At 38.6% G+C, this 15,424-nt stretch overlaps 1 protein-coding gene and 1 pseudogene across 1 annotated transcript; one reads left to right on the top strand and one right to left on the bottom strand.

The window, feature by feature from the left end:
- Window positions 1–8,183: 8,183 nt before the first annotated feature.
- LOC107759421 (isovalerate--CoA ligase AAE2-like) lies at window positions 8,184–10,040 on the top strand (annotated as a pseudogene).
- Window positions 10,041–10,543: 503 nt separating this feature from the next.
- On the bottom strand, window positions 10,544–15,161 carry LOC107759420 (protein STRICTOSIDINE SYNTHASE-LIKE 6). Its single transcript, XM_016577365.2, has 4 exons — window positions 14,547–15,161; window positions 11,289–11,599; window positions 11,068–11,200; window positions 10,544–10,996 (listed from the first exon to the last, which is right to left on the bottom strand). Exons 1-4 carry the CDS (start codon window positions 14,979–14,981, stop codon window positions 10,718–10,720), a joined length of 1,158 nt encoding a protein of 385 aa, XP_016432851.1. The 5' UTR covers window positions 14,982–15,161; the 3' UTR covers window positions 10,544–10,717.
- Between the last annotated feature and the right edge of the window lie 263 nt (window positions 15,162–15,424).

The raw sequence follows: 15,424 nt of genomic DNA, 5'->3' as shown, positions 1-15,424 counted from the left end.
AGGAAGATCAAGTGTATTCGCACAAACAATGGAGGTGAATACAAAAATGATCATTTCAATAAGGTCTGTGAAAATGATGGCATCGTCCGACACTTCACTGTTAGACATACACCACAACAGAATGGAGTGGCAGAACGTATGAACCGGACCTTGCTGGAGAAGGTACGGTGTATGTTGTCCAATGCTGGCTTGGGCAAAGAATTTTGGGTTGAGGCAATTACATATGCATGCCACCTCATTAATCGTCTACCATCTGCTGCTATTGATGGCAAGACACCATTTGAAAAATGGTACGGAAAACCTGCTGTAGATTATAACTCTTTGCACGTGTTTGGCTCAACTGCATATTATCATGTGACGGAGTCAAAATTGGATCCAAGGGCAAAGAAGGCTATTTTTATGGGAATTACTTCTGGAGTCAAAGGATATCGCTTATGGTGTCCTATGACAAAGAAAGTAATATTCAGCAGAGATGTTACCTTTGATGAATCTGCTATGGTAAATAAGGTAACAGAAGACACCAAACAAAATAAAGGTGCTTCTAAGCAGGTGGAGTTTGAGGGAAAATTTATTTTTCCTACACAAGAAGCAGAGGAGGAAACAAATGAAGCTTACCCTCTGTAAGGAGAGCCAGTAGAGGAGATTCCAACTCAGTAACCTCAACAACAACTTGAATCAATAGCAACCAGCAGGCCAAAAAGAACAATAACAAAACATGTTCGTCTCATAGAGACGGTTGCTTGTGCAACCTCAATTGTAGCTGATGATGTTCCTACTACTTATAAAGACGCTGTCCAAAGTTCAGAAGAAGATAAGTGGAGGATTGCCATGAATGATGAAATACAGTCCCTTCATCAGAATCATACATGGAGATTGGCCAATCTCCCGAAGGGAAAGAAAGCAATTGGGTGCAAATGGGTATTTGCAAAGAAAGAAGGATTTCTTAACCAATTAGATGTTCGCTACAAAGCAAGATTGGTGGCCAAAAGATATGCTCAAAAGGAGGGAATTGATTACAATGAAGTGTTTTCTCCAGTTGTAAAACATTCCTCCATTAGAATTATGTTGGCTTTGGTAGCACAATTGGATTTGGAACTAGTTCAGATGGATGTAAAAACTGCATTTTTACATGGAAACTTGGAGGAGGAAATCTACATGACTCAGCCAGAAGGATTCAAAGTTGCTGGAAAAGAAAATATGGTGTGCAAACTTGAAAAATCGTTGTACGGATTGAAACAATCTTCTAGACAATGGTACAAGCGATTTGACGAGTTTATGTTGCGGCAAGGGTACAAGAGAAGCAAATACGATCATTGTGTGTATTTGCACAAGCTTAAAGATGGTTCCTTTGTATATCTTCTCCTATATGTTGATGATATGTTGATAGCTTCCAAGAATTCGGAAGAAATTGATAAGTTGAAGATTCAACTGAAGAAGGAGTTCGAGATGAAGGATTTGGGTGAGGCAAAGAAAATTCTTGGCATGGAGATAATTAGAGATAGACGTTCAAAGAAACTCTGTTTATCTCAAAAGGAATATTTGAAGAGAGTACTTCAACGTTTTGGCATAGATGACAAGACTAAGCCAGTTAGTACTCCACTTGCTTCCCATTTTAAGCTAAGTACTATTATGTCGCCAATTGATGAAGCTGAACGAGAGTATATGTCAAAGGTACCATACGCAAATGTTGTTGGTAGCTTGATGTATGCAATGGTTTGCACAAGGCCTGACATTTCACAAGCTGTTGGAGTTATTAGCAGATATATGCACAATCCAGGGAAGGAGCATTGGCAAGCTGTGAAGTGGATTCTACGGTATATTCATAATACTGTAGATGTCGGGTTAGTTTTTGAGCAGGAAGACAATCAGTCTGTAGTTGGATATTGTGACTCAGATTTTGCGGGTGATCTGGACAAACGAAGATCAACTACTGGTTATGTGTTTACTTTTGCAAAGGCACCAGTTAGTTGGAAGTCTACTTTGCAGTCAACAGTTGCTTTGTCTACAACAGAGGCAGAGTACATGGCTATTACAGAGGCTGTGAAAGAGGCAGTTTGGCTTCAAGGATTGCTAAAGGAGCTTGGTGTTGAACAAAAAGGTATCACAATTTTTTGTGATAGTCAAAGTGCTATTCAATTAGCGAAGAACCAAGTTTATCATGCAAGGACGAAGCACATTGATGTTCGGTATCATTTCGTACGAGAAATCATAGAAGAAGGTGGAGTCACAGTGAAGAAAATTCATACTACGGAGAATCCTGCTGATATGCTGACAAAGGTGGTGACTGCGGTCAAGTTTCAACATTGTTTGGATTTGATCAACATTGTTGAAAACTGAAGATTGAATGAAGACACAATCAAAATTTGTTATTGAGAGAAAATTGAAGATGTGGAATTTTGCCAAGGTGGAGATTTGTTGAATTTGGGCAAAACTATTTGTCCCACGTCGGTGGGAAGAGAAGGGTTGGGGGGATTTCCCCCCTATAAAAGAAGGCTTAATGTTTAGGATTTAAACACACCTCTCATTTGCCTTCTCATTTGTTTAAGGCATTTGTATCTTCTCTCTTTAGTATTATTTCACTTGTATTTTTGGAGTGAAATAAAATATTGGTTGTGTCCGAGGAGTAGGCAAAATTAGTCGAACCTCGTAAATTCTGGTGTTCCCTTTATTGTTGCTTTATTGTCTTATTTATTATTTGGTGGCTGTCATAATTTTTGGTATAGTAGTTGTGACTTATTCACACTATATACATTTGGCTTCCGCAACAATTGGTATCAGAGCCAAGGTACTGTCTAAGTATGCTATGTGGTTGCAGCATAGTCTGATCTTCCACATCATAAAGTTCTCTTCAAAATCAGAAATGAATCTCTAATTATTTTTTTTTAATTCACAGTGGTGTACTGTAAGAGATTTCTTTTTCATGAGAACATCCGTAATGTTTCAGGCTGCTACTTCTGATAAAAACAAGTTCTTTGGTGCACTGCTCAATCCGAAAATGCTTTATTTGGTCAATTTTTTTTGCCTATTCTTTTTCTTCATAATCTCGTAATTTGTGGAGAATGGTGTTGTCTAATATTGTTAGGACCCGGTGGCACTAAACACTACTACACAACGGAATAAAATAAATGATCAACGAAACCAAAAATAAATGACACAATATTTAACGTGGTTCACCTAAAACGTTTAGGCTACGTCCACAAATCCGACACCAACTTCCACTAAAACATTTAGCAGGCATACAAAGAGAGACTTCCCCAATAATTTGGAGGTACAACAATTCCTGAGCTCTACCCAAAATAGTGACGCACACAAAAGTGTTTCCCGAAAAATACCCGACTAGTATTTCTACTCACTATTTTGTCACTCCCCTGTTAGGAAACATTCCTAAAGGAACTATATCGCTCTCCCTCTCAAACTCTTTCTTCTTGAGTTTTGATATATTTTTTGGTGTGTTATACAATGAAATGGAAGGGGGTATTTATAGTTTTGAGATAGGGACCAAAAGTGCAAATCTCACCTACCAAGAAAGATCAATTTGCAATATTCCCATCTCACCTACCACTCATTGCATCATTGCTTATCTCACTAAGGAGAGTTGCATCATTGCTTACCTCTCCCATACATCACCATAATTGTTGGAAAAACTAACAATTCTCCCCCTTCCAACTATATGGTGGATCCACTATCCCTGCAGCTTCTCTACAGAACTCAAACTTCCCTTTCGGTAAAGTCTTGGTCAACACGTCCGATCCATTTTTGTCTGTATGGATCTTTTCAAGCCGCAACATCCTCTTCTCCAACACATCCCTGATCCAATTATATCTCACATCAATATGTTTGGATCTGGAATGGAATGAGGCATTCTTCGCAAGGTGGATAACACTTTGACTATCACAAAATAACTGATAGCCGTCTTGCGAAAATCCAAGTTCAGTTAAGAACTTCTTCATCCATATCAATTCTTTGCAAGCCTCCGTTGCTGCGATGAATTCAGCTTCAGTAGTTGATAATGCAACACATTTTTGCAACTTTGATTGCCATGACACAGCTCCCCCTGAAAAGTTAATCAAGTATCCTGAAGTTGATTTTCTAGAATCAACATCTCCGGCCATATCTGCATCAGTATAGCCAACCAACACAGGGTTGTCTTCTCCAAAACATAAGCATAGTTTGGAGGTTCCTCGAAGATACCTGAGAATCCACTTAACAGCATCCCAATGTTCCTTTCCTGGATTAGAAAGAAATCTACTTACCACTCCTACAGCGTGAGCGATATCTGGCCGTGTACAAACCATGGCATACATCAAACTTCCTACTACTGAAGCATATGGAATCCGCTCCATCTTTCTTCTCTCATCATCTGTTGACGGGCTTTGCTTGGTGCTTAATCTAAAGTGGTTAGCAAGAGGACAGCTAACTGCTTTAGTTTTCTCCATGTTGAACCGTTGAAGTACCTTCTCGATGTACTTCTCCTGAGACAACCATAACTTCTTGGCTTCTCGGTCTCGCATAATCCTCATCCCAAGGATCTGTTTTGCTGGCCCCAAGTCTTTCATGGAGAAGAACTTGCTTAGCTGTTCTTTTAAGCTATTAATTCTGGAAACATTCCGGCCAACAATCAACATATCATCCACATAGAGCAATAGGATGATGAAATCATCGTCAGAAAACTTCTGAGCGAACACACAATGGTCTGAAGTTGTCTTCTTGTAGCCGTGTTGCCCCATCACCGACTCGAACTTCTTGTACCACTGCCTTGGTGCCTGTTTTAAGCCATAGAGGCTTTTCCTCAATCTACAAATGCAGTCCTCTTTCCCCTTTTGCTGGAAACCGTCTGGTTGCTCCATGTATATCTCCTCTTCCAAATCACCATGTAGGAAGGCTGTTTTTACATCCATCTGCTCAACCTCCAGGTTGAGGCTTGCTGCTAATCCCAGCACCGTGCGTATTGAGGTCATTTTCACAACTGGTGAGAATATTTCATCAAAGTCAATGCCTTTCCTTTGATTGAAACCTTTGACGACCAATCTTGCTTTGAATCTCGGAAGGGAATTGTGTTCATCATGCTTCATCTTGAACACCCACTTATTCTTCAAAGCTCTCTTGCCTTTCGGCAACTTCACCAGCTCAAACGTCTTGTTCTCATGCAAGGATTTCATCTCGTCTTGCATGGCTTCTATCCACTTCTCCTTATGTTCATCATCAATAGCTTCTTCAAAGCTGTCGGGTTCTCCCCCGTCAGTGAGTAACACATACTCATGTGGAGAATATCTGGTAGACTGTTGCACAACTCTTCCAGATCTTGTGTGATAAGGAGGGTTATTGAGGATTGGTGGTTGAGGTTGATCCTCCTCGTCTGCATCATCATCACCATTGTCCTCGTTACCTTCAGTATCTGCTGGTTCATCTTCATTAGGAAGATCAGGGGCTTCAGGTTGATTATCCTGAACATCATCTCCAACTTGTCTCGGCACCACTGTTGGAGGCAACTCAAACTCAGCAGAATCATCAGTGGACTTCTCTACTTTGTCAATGTCTTCAATTGTTTGGTCCTCAACGAACACGACATCTCGACTCCTGACGAGCTTCTTCTGCACCGGATCATAGAACTTATAGCCAAGCATGTCTTGACCATAGCCGATGAATACACACTCCCTTGTCTTGACATCAAGTTTGCTCCTTTCATCTTTCGGAACATGGACATAGGCTTTGCAGCCAAATACCCGTAATTGATCATAAGAGATATCTCTTCCTGACCAAATCTTTTCTGGAGCCTCGTACTGAAGAGGGACACAGGGTGAATGGTTCAGCACATAGGCTGCTGTAACTAGAGCTTCTCCCCAGAAAGCCTTTGGTAACTTTGAATGAGAGAGTAAACATCTGGTTCTCTCGATCAAAGTTCTGTTCATCCTCTCAGCCAAGCCATTCAACTGGGGAGTTTTAGGAGGTGTGAACTGATGTCGAATACCATGCTCTTTATAGTAAGCATCAAATTGACCCTGGTATTCACCGCCATTGTCTGTCCGGATGCACTTCAACTTCTTACCTGTCTCTCTTTCCACCAAGGTCAGAAACTGTTTGAAAACTTGAAACACTTGATCCTTGGTCTTCAGCGTGTATACCCATGTCTTTCGTGAATGATCATCAATAAAGGTCACGAAATATCGGGCACCACCGAGGGACTTCTTGAAAGGTCCACATACATCTGAGTGTACCAGATCCAACACATTTTGCCTTCTGGAAGGAGGGAATCTTTTGAACGAAACTCTGTTTTGTTTCCCAGCTAAACAGTCAGCACACTTCTTCAACTGGATCTGGTTTAGACCTGGTAAGGCGTTCTTCTTTACCAAACGCGCCATTGACTTCTCACTCATGTGGCCAAGACGTCTATGCCACAACTTGATATTGCTATCATTCTCCGCAACATTTATAACTTGTTGGGAGATGCTCGCCTGGGTCACGTACAACTTTGACTGCTTCGTGCCCCGCGCCACCACCAATGAGCCCTTCGTGAGCTTCCATTGGCCATTATAGAAGGTATTGCAGTAACCTTCCTCATCGAGCTTGTCTACGGAGATCAGATTGAGGCGCATATCTGGAACATGCCTGACATCTCTTAAAAGTAGCTTCATCACATTCATGGTCTCTAGGCAAACATCACCTTTGCCTACAACTGTTGAGAAATTGGCATTTCCCATCTTTACACGACCAAAGTCTCCAGGTGTGTAAGATGAGAAGAGTTCTCTCCGTGGCGTCGCATGAATGGTAGCCCCACTATCAATCACCCAGGTCATCTCTTGGGTTGTCAGATTGATAATGTCGTCATCGTAGACAACGTTGAACTCACCAAAGGAGTTCGTTTCATCATTACTGCTTTCTTCGGGCTTCACCTTTTTGCCTTTGTTCTTCTTCTGGTCATTCTGGAACTGTCGGCAAAATCTTTTGATATGCCCCTTCTTTTTGCAGTAATGGCACTCAACATTTGCAAATTTGTTGGATTTACCTCTGCTCTTATCTCTGTTACTCTGGCTCTTATTTTGACTTCTCCCCCTGGTCGTAACAGCCAACACCTCTGACTGTGAAGAAGATGTTCCTTGTGATCGGCGTCTCATTTCTTCATTCAGAATGCCACTCTTGACTGTCTCCATGTTTACCACATCGTTGGGTGCAGAATTGGTGATTGAAACCTTCAAGGTTTCCCATGACTCTGGGAGTGTTGCCAGCACCATAAGAGCAAGTACCTCGTCATCGAACTTTATGCCCATTCCCGACAACTGGTCGACAATCCCTTGTATTTCATTAAGGTGATCTGCCACAGTTGTCCCTTCTACATATTTTACTTGCATTAATTTTGTCAAGTAAAATAATTTGTTGTTACCTGTTTTAGAGGCATACAACTCTTCGAGCTTGTCCCATAACGACCTTGCATGTGTCACACCAGAAATGTGGTTGTACACATTGTCTTCAACAAATTGCCGTATGTAGCCGCACACTTGGTTGTGCTCAAATTCCCAGTCCTCGTCTGACTTATCTTCAGGTTTCTGAGAACTGAACACCGGCAGGTGCATCTTTGTCACGAACAGGAGATCCTTCATCTTGTTTCTCCATAAGTGATAATTTGTGCCATTCAGGTTGACCATCTTGCTTGTCCTCGCCTCCATTTAGATCAGAATTTGACAGACTTCTGCAATCTAAAAAAAATTCCGACGGTGAATAGTAACCGTGGATATGAATAGTGCCCGTATGGATGAATAGTACCGTACGTATGAATAGTACTCTAACCAAAGCTCTGATGCCACTTGTTAGGACCCGGTGGCACTAAACACTACTGCACATCGGAATAAAATAAATGATCAACGAAACCAAAAATAAATGACACAATATTTAACGTGGTTCACCTAAAACGTTTAGGCTACGTCCACAAATCCGACACCAACTTCCACTAAAACATTTAGCAGGCATACAAAGAGAGACTTCCCCAATAATTTGGAGGTACAACAATTCCTGAGCTCTACCCAAAATAGTGGCGCACACAAAAGTATTTCCCGAAAAATACCCGACTAGTATTTCTACTCACTATTTTGTCACTCCCCTGTTAGGAAACATTCCTAAAGGAACTATATCTCTCTCCCTCTCAAACTCTTTCTTCTTGAGTTTTGATATATTTTTTGGTGTGTTATACAATGAAATGGAAGGGGGTATTTATAGTTTTGAGATAGGGACCAAAAGTGCAAATCTCACCTACCAAGAAGGATCAATTTGCAATATTCCCATCTCACCTACCACTCATTGCATCATTGCTTATCTCACTAAGGAGAGTTGCATCATTGCTTACCTCTCCCATACATCACCATAATTGTTGGAAAAACTAACAAATATATCACGGTGTAATCATATACACACAACAACAACAACAAAAAATATCTTTCCTGTAAGCTAGTCATCTCAACCCTTAAATTCTCAGGTTGTAATTTTAAATTCTTCTGTAGGTTGCAACAGTGGCCCCTAATGTACCTGCAGTACAAGAATTGCATTTTGCAGTGCCAATCGCAGGAGCAGGGCTTTGTACATTGAACCCACGCCATGATTCAGCTATGATATCAGTTTTCCTGAGGCATTCATAAGCTAAAATCATTTTCGTTGACCAGCAGTTGGTTGATGTTGCGCAAGGAGCACTGGATCTTCTTGCAGATGACAAAACAAAACTCTCCTCGTATTAATCCCTGATTCTGAAAATCTCCCTTATGTTGCAACTTCTTACATTAATGAATATGAAACTCTTCTGGCAACTGGAAACAATGATTTTGCTATAAGGCGGCCATTAAGTGAATTTGACCCTATTAGTGTTAACTGTTAACTATACTTCTGGGACAACATCACGAAGGAATTGTTTTCAATTACAGAGGTGCATATCTCAGTGCAATTGCTGCTTCTTTTATTCATGAGATGGGCTCAATGCCTACATATCTTTGGACTGTTCCAACATTTCACAGCAATGGATGGTGCCTTGCTTGGGGTTTGGCTGCACTTGGTGGCACTAATGTTTTCCTAAGACGCGTCTCTACAAAGGACATATTTGATAACATATCCCTCCACAAGGTCACACATATGAGCGCAGCACCAACTGCCCTTACTATGATTGCAAATTCACCCCCAAGTGACCGAAAACCACTTCCTCACAAGGTTGACATAATGACAGGTGGTTCACTACCTCTGGATATCCTTTCCAAGATGGAGGAGTTAGGATTTTCCGTATCTCATCTATATGGGCTCACGGAGAATGGTCGCTGTACATCTTGCCTTTGGGAGCCAGAGTGGGAAACTTTACCTCCCGATGAAAGATATGTTCGTAAAGCAAGACAAGGAGTGCCACACTTTTCGATGCAGGAAGTTGATGTAAAAGATACTCTCACAATGGAGCGGGTGCCAGAAGATGGTAAGACTGGGTGAAATTATGTTTAGAGGGAATACTATGATGAGCGGATACTTAAAAGATCTTAAAGCAACAGAAGAAGCTATAGAGGTGGATGGTTTCATACAGGTGATCTTGCTGTTAGACATCCAGATGGCTACATCGAAGTGAAGGATCGCGATCAAGGATATTATACTCTCGGGTGGTGAAAATATTTGCTCGGTTTAGGTGGAAAGAGTTTTATGCAGTCATCATGCAGTCCTTGAAGCAGCTGTAGTAGCAATACCAGATGATCACTGGGGACAGACACCTTGAGCATTCGTCAAGTTGGAGGAGGGATTCAACGTTGATGCTCAAGAAATAATCAAATTCTGTCGGGATCATTTGCCTCATTATATGGCACCTCGGACTGTCATTTTTGAAGATCTGCCAATAACTTCTACTGGAAAAGTAAAAAAGTTTATCCTAAGGGAAAAAGCACAGGCCTTGGGCAGTCTTTCTTAAATAGAAAGAAGCAGCAGTCCTCTTTATGCATCTTTCGAAGCTAAGAAAAGATTCCACTTGTGGTTTGGTTTTAATCCTTGTTTATCTTCAGTTAAGCCGGGTCTCATTACAACATGTGTTCTCTATTCAACTAAGCTTTAAATTTTCTTGTACTATTGAGGTCACATCATGTGCTGCCAAACTCAAATTTCAAGCAGGGCATGCAACATAACACAAAGAAAAACATTAAAGAAAGAAGAAGAAGAAATGTAAGGGAAAGGGGAGGGACGTAGACAGAATCCGAGCTAAATAAAGGAAAACAAAATATTCAAAAAAAGAAGAAAATGAAGCAGTATTGGCAATTGAGCAATTTAATGAAGGGAGGTCGAAGAGGGGCTGCTAGTGTCATTGATAATGTATCTGATGGCGGTTTCTTCCCGTATAAATTGAGGGTATGCTTCTCTCACTTGGATCATCCAAGTCACAGAGAAATAAATTAAAGTAATAAAATTAGAAAATATGAGCAATAGATATGAGATGATCCTGAGCAAAAGAAATGTTGTACTCCTAAAACAGTATATTTGTGTTTTATTAATCTTGCTCCTGCAGCTTTTATCAGATATCTGAGGAAGTCAGATCGAGCATAAACTCCAAGAAATCTCATAAAATATTATTAGCAGAAGAAAACTCATAAACTATTAAACATTCTATTAGAGTATGGAGCTGAAAAATAACCTTTTACAGCATGTCTTATGTAGTTTGTCTCTAGAGGATGATGACCCTAGTTCTATTTGGTGGTTGCAGCGCAAAAAAAACTGTGTTTTATGAAGTATGAACTGCAGGATTTTGTTTCAGATTGAGGCGAAGCATGAAAGGAGACTTTACAGAACCACAGTACAAATGATCACCAATCTTTGTGGCGCTTGACACCATTGTCAAGTCCTGATCATAATAGTGTTCAACCGGATTTCCTTGTAAATCAACAGATACAACACCCCCATTTTTCTCTGCATGAGGCTGACCAACATACTTCACCATTATAGCCATTATCTTTCTGATGAATGGGTATCTTTGTGCCAAGTCCCATGAATATGTCTTCGCCTGTGAAGTAATTATCAGCAAAAATATACTACTGAATATGCTCATGACAAACACTAGCATATTCAACTTACTGTGGCAAATGCAATCCAATAATGACTGTCACCATCGTAACGAATGTTGTCAGGATATCCAGGCAAATTCTCAACAAACACATCCACCGATCCTTTTCTTTCACCTTTTACGTAGTATTTCTTGCATATCCTCCTACAATTTATAACCATTGGAAATAGAAATAATTGAACAGAAAATCAAGGTGCCCGCTAAAGAAATACTAAAAGAATTGAAGACTTACAAAGGGGTTTCACAAAAAATAACAAAATTTTGATCTGGAGAGACTGCAACACCATTAGCAAAATACAGGTCGCGAAGTAGCGTTTTGGTCTGTTTAGTTAATGGATCATAACTTAACAATCTGCCGTAAGGTCTGCCTTCAAGAAAATCATAAATATAGTCCTTGAATTTGTATTTGTAGGAAGCATCCGAGAAGTATATCATGCCATCCTCTGCAATGTCTACGGCGTCTGCCAATTTGAATTTCAGACCTTCAGCTTCCTCTGTTAGCACTTTAACTTCACCCTCTGAAGTAACGTTGAGTAGTAAGCCCTGTCCAACATTCCCTCTAAACAATTATATGAGGTTATGCTGAGAGCAAACTGATCTTATGCTTCTTAGTACAGTCCCCAATTCAATATTGATCCTTAAAAACAAAAGGTTTATGAGTTTTCTTTAGTTTTCAAAGGATTCTTACAAATTTCGTGGTCTAAGTTTTTTCCAATTTTTTTTTTTTTTTTTTTTTTTTTTTGTATAGGTGATAGGAACATAGTACAAATTTTTTTTTCCTTTCAAAATTTTAAATATCATAACATAATGCTTGCTCAAAAGGGAGCTTTGGCGTAACTGATAAAGTTGTTATCATATAACTAGGAATCTCTAACCCCGCGCATAGCGGGAGCTTAGTGGATCGGGCTGTACTTTAATGCTGGCTCAATAGGTGCTCTAGTTCATCCAGAAGGGTTAAAAATACTCTGCCGACTCTGCAACCTGGAAAATGAAACTATCCAACATCTATTTTTTGGCTATGAGATAGCTGGTTTCATATGGAAAAAGCTATTGTTGTGGCAAGGTATTACCAGGGACAATTTGCAGTGGAAAGATGAGATCTGAAGGGCTGAAAGGGTGTGTAAAGGAAAAAGTGCAAGTGCTGGTGTTTATAGAGTCACTTTGGCGGCAGTTGTATACTAGTTATGCCCAGAGGCGGGTTCAAGATTTAAACTCTACAAGTTCAATCTTTAATTTCTTGCTACTGAACTCATTATCAGGGCCGACTCAACAAGATTGGGGGCCTAAAGCCAAGCTTCACAGAGAGGCCCTAGATTTTATTTTATTTTTACAAAAATAGAAAGATCATCATATATATTTTTATTAAATCTACTTTTCTAGTAATTTTACATGCAAAATCATTAATAATATCTTATAATCGATTTGTTCTAATAATTCCTTTCGAATTGATAATATATCTAATCCATTCAATCTCTCTTGGAACATTTGTTGATCTTAGATAAGATTTTATCAATTTTAATTTTGAAAAATTTCTTTCGATTGAGGCAATAGTTACGGGAACTTTAACATTATTCTATAAGCAATATATGTATTTAGAAAAGAATCAATATTTTTTTATTTGATTGGGTATTTAGATTAGATCATTATCTTCTACTTTTCTTATTTCTCTTAACACTTTTTATTCGAAAAATAAATCTAAACCATCAATATAAGAATAACTATTATGTTTTAAAGAAAATTCAAGGTTAAGACAATGTTTTTTTAGATTCTTAGTGATCTTAATTTTTTACCAATAAATAAGAAATCAAAAATATTTTAATATGTACGATTTTTTCAAAAAATAATATATAGAATACATCTTTTTAAAAAAAGCAGGGCCCCCAAAAAAGTTGGGGCCCGGAGCCATTGCTTTAGTGGCCTTATAATTCAGCCACCCCTGCTCATTATATAAGTTTATCTATAATTTATTGCGATTTTAGTGATTTTTTGCATATAAATTTATACCCGATGAACCCGATGTTATCGGGCTACGTACACCCCTGCTTATGGCAAGAGAGGAATAACAGGATCTTTCAGAACAAGGAGAAGACAACAGATGTTGTTATCAGATTGATCGTTCAAGAGGTTTATTTCAGAGCGAATCTAACCCCTAAGTTAGCAGCTTACATTCAACTGTTAAACTCATATCCTGTCTAGATTGCTAGTTTTGGTCATCCAGTATGTCTGTCTTAGGTGTGAGACATTAGAAGTCTTAGTTGATGCACGTTGAACTGGGGCTTGTTTGCCCAGTCTAGTGCAGTCGTTTTCTTTCTTTTGGTTTTGGCGCTGTAAATATTTCACAAGTTTGGTAACTAAAACACTTTAATTACCCAAAAAAAAAAAAAAAACTGTTTTCAGAACTCCACAGGCTAAGGGGTACTGAAATTTACTTATTTGAAGAAAAACTAATGGGACCTTAGTATAATTACTCTAAAATGGTGGGAGTTTTATATTTTGATAGTACTTATACTCGCTCTCCTCCAAATTTATGTGAAGGGATTTATGGTACGAGGGTCACGCCACTTAATTTTTAAAAATAAAATATATATATATTTAAAAAATAAAGTCCTATAAGTCAACATTGGCAATGATTCAAAATAGTTTTTTAAAAAAAAAAGTTTGAGAAATTTACGACCAAAGGAAAAACGGTCCGACTTTTCAAATAGTAATACTTCTCATGCAATGGGAGAGACAGAGAGGGACCAAAACAAAATACTGCACATGCAACTGATCCCATTATTTACAATACTTACAATTTAGTACTCCTCAATCTAGACAACACCCTTTTCTTATTAATCTGTTTAAAAAAGAATGACACATTTTTTACAATTAAAAATAATTTAATTTTAAACTTTTTATTTTTTCTCCGTTTTACTCTTAATAACTTTTTTTATAACCCCACAAATGTCATGGTCCCACAAAGTTTTTACCCCTTAGGGGTCGTTTGGTAGGACGCATTGGATAAAATAATGCATGCATTAGCTTTGTGTATTAATAATACCTTATTTGGTAGATATTTTGAACTTATGCATTAGTTATACATCCTATTTGGTATTATCATATGCATAACTAATGCATAGAAAATCATGGTATTAGCAATACAATGCTTTTTAATGCATGTATTAGCTTAGTTAAAGACGAAATTGTCCTTCAAAATTTATGCTTGATTAAAATGTGCTAGTTATTATATTAATGCAAGTTTAAAATAATCCAAATAGTGAGAAATAAAATTATATCTCTATATTTTTTTTTATAAATAAATATTTAGTTCTATATTACCATATAGGTAGACAAATCAAATATTTTTTTAAAAAACTTTTTCATACTTGTGGTCCAGGTGACTGAGTCATTTTTCTACCAGTAGTATACAGCTAAGCATCTCAACAACTCCAAAAAATTACGTGTAAAATATACCAAAAGAAAGGAAGATGACAAGAAGTCAACAACTAACCTTGTCTGCATCGGCTACGATAACTTCACCATAATGTCCTAGTGCAACTCCAAGTGGTCTACCGCCGGTGAAAACCCAGTCCTCCACCCTCGAATCCCCCACTGATTCATTAACTGTTACTCGTTTGACCCACCCATCAACACAGCCAGTGTATATAACTCCCCAATTCGGATCGTAAGCTACGTCTTCAGGTGACAATAGCTGGTCAACTCCGATCTTTTCTGAGCCGCGGAGCATCTGATTGTTGCGCTTTGGCACGACCATGGGTGGGTCGCTAGAGAGCACATGGGTTGGATAAGAAACCGGTTCGAAGGACTCGAGTTGGTAAACAACTACTCCTAGAATAACTGGTATTGATACTGAGATGAAAAGAGTGACAGGCCAAGAACTGGAAACAGTTCTTGTAGAAGAAGAAGTTGGGCTTGAGTTGGGCATGGCTAGTATGACTGCAAGTCGATAGCAGAGTTGCTCAGTTATGCAAGCAGATTAGGATTAACGTTGAGAAATTAACAGTATACAATTCGTCAGCAAAAGAGGAGGGATCTGAAGAGTGTAATTAGTTTACTCTTCCTCGTTAGCACTTAGCTTTCTTATATAGTATCAATATTATACTTCATTTGTTTCGATCTATGTGGGATTGTTTAAACATTATCACGACATTTCTGTGGCAGTAACAATATGTTATTAAAAATAAAAAAATTACAATTAAATTGTCTTCAACTATAAAAATATACTGTAATTTTTTTGGTTTAATAAGAAAATACTAACACATATAATGCCATGGATGGATTAACAAAACTAGTATTAGTATCCGCGCGATATGCGGACATGAAAACATTTTACAAATCTCATAGTGGATAACCTATTTTCTTTTTTTA

Source organism: Nicotiana tabacum, chromosome 3, assembly GCF_000715075.1.
Source record: "Nicotiana tabacum cultivar K326 chromosome 3, ASM71507v2, whole genome shotgun sequence".
Taxonomy (NCBI): domain Eukaryota; kingdom Viridiplantae; phylum Streptophyta; class Magnoliopsida; order Solanales; family Solanaceae; genus Nicotiana; species Nicotiana tabacum.
This window is presented reverse-complemented; position numbering and strand designations above follow the sequence as displayed.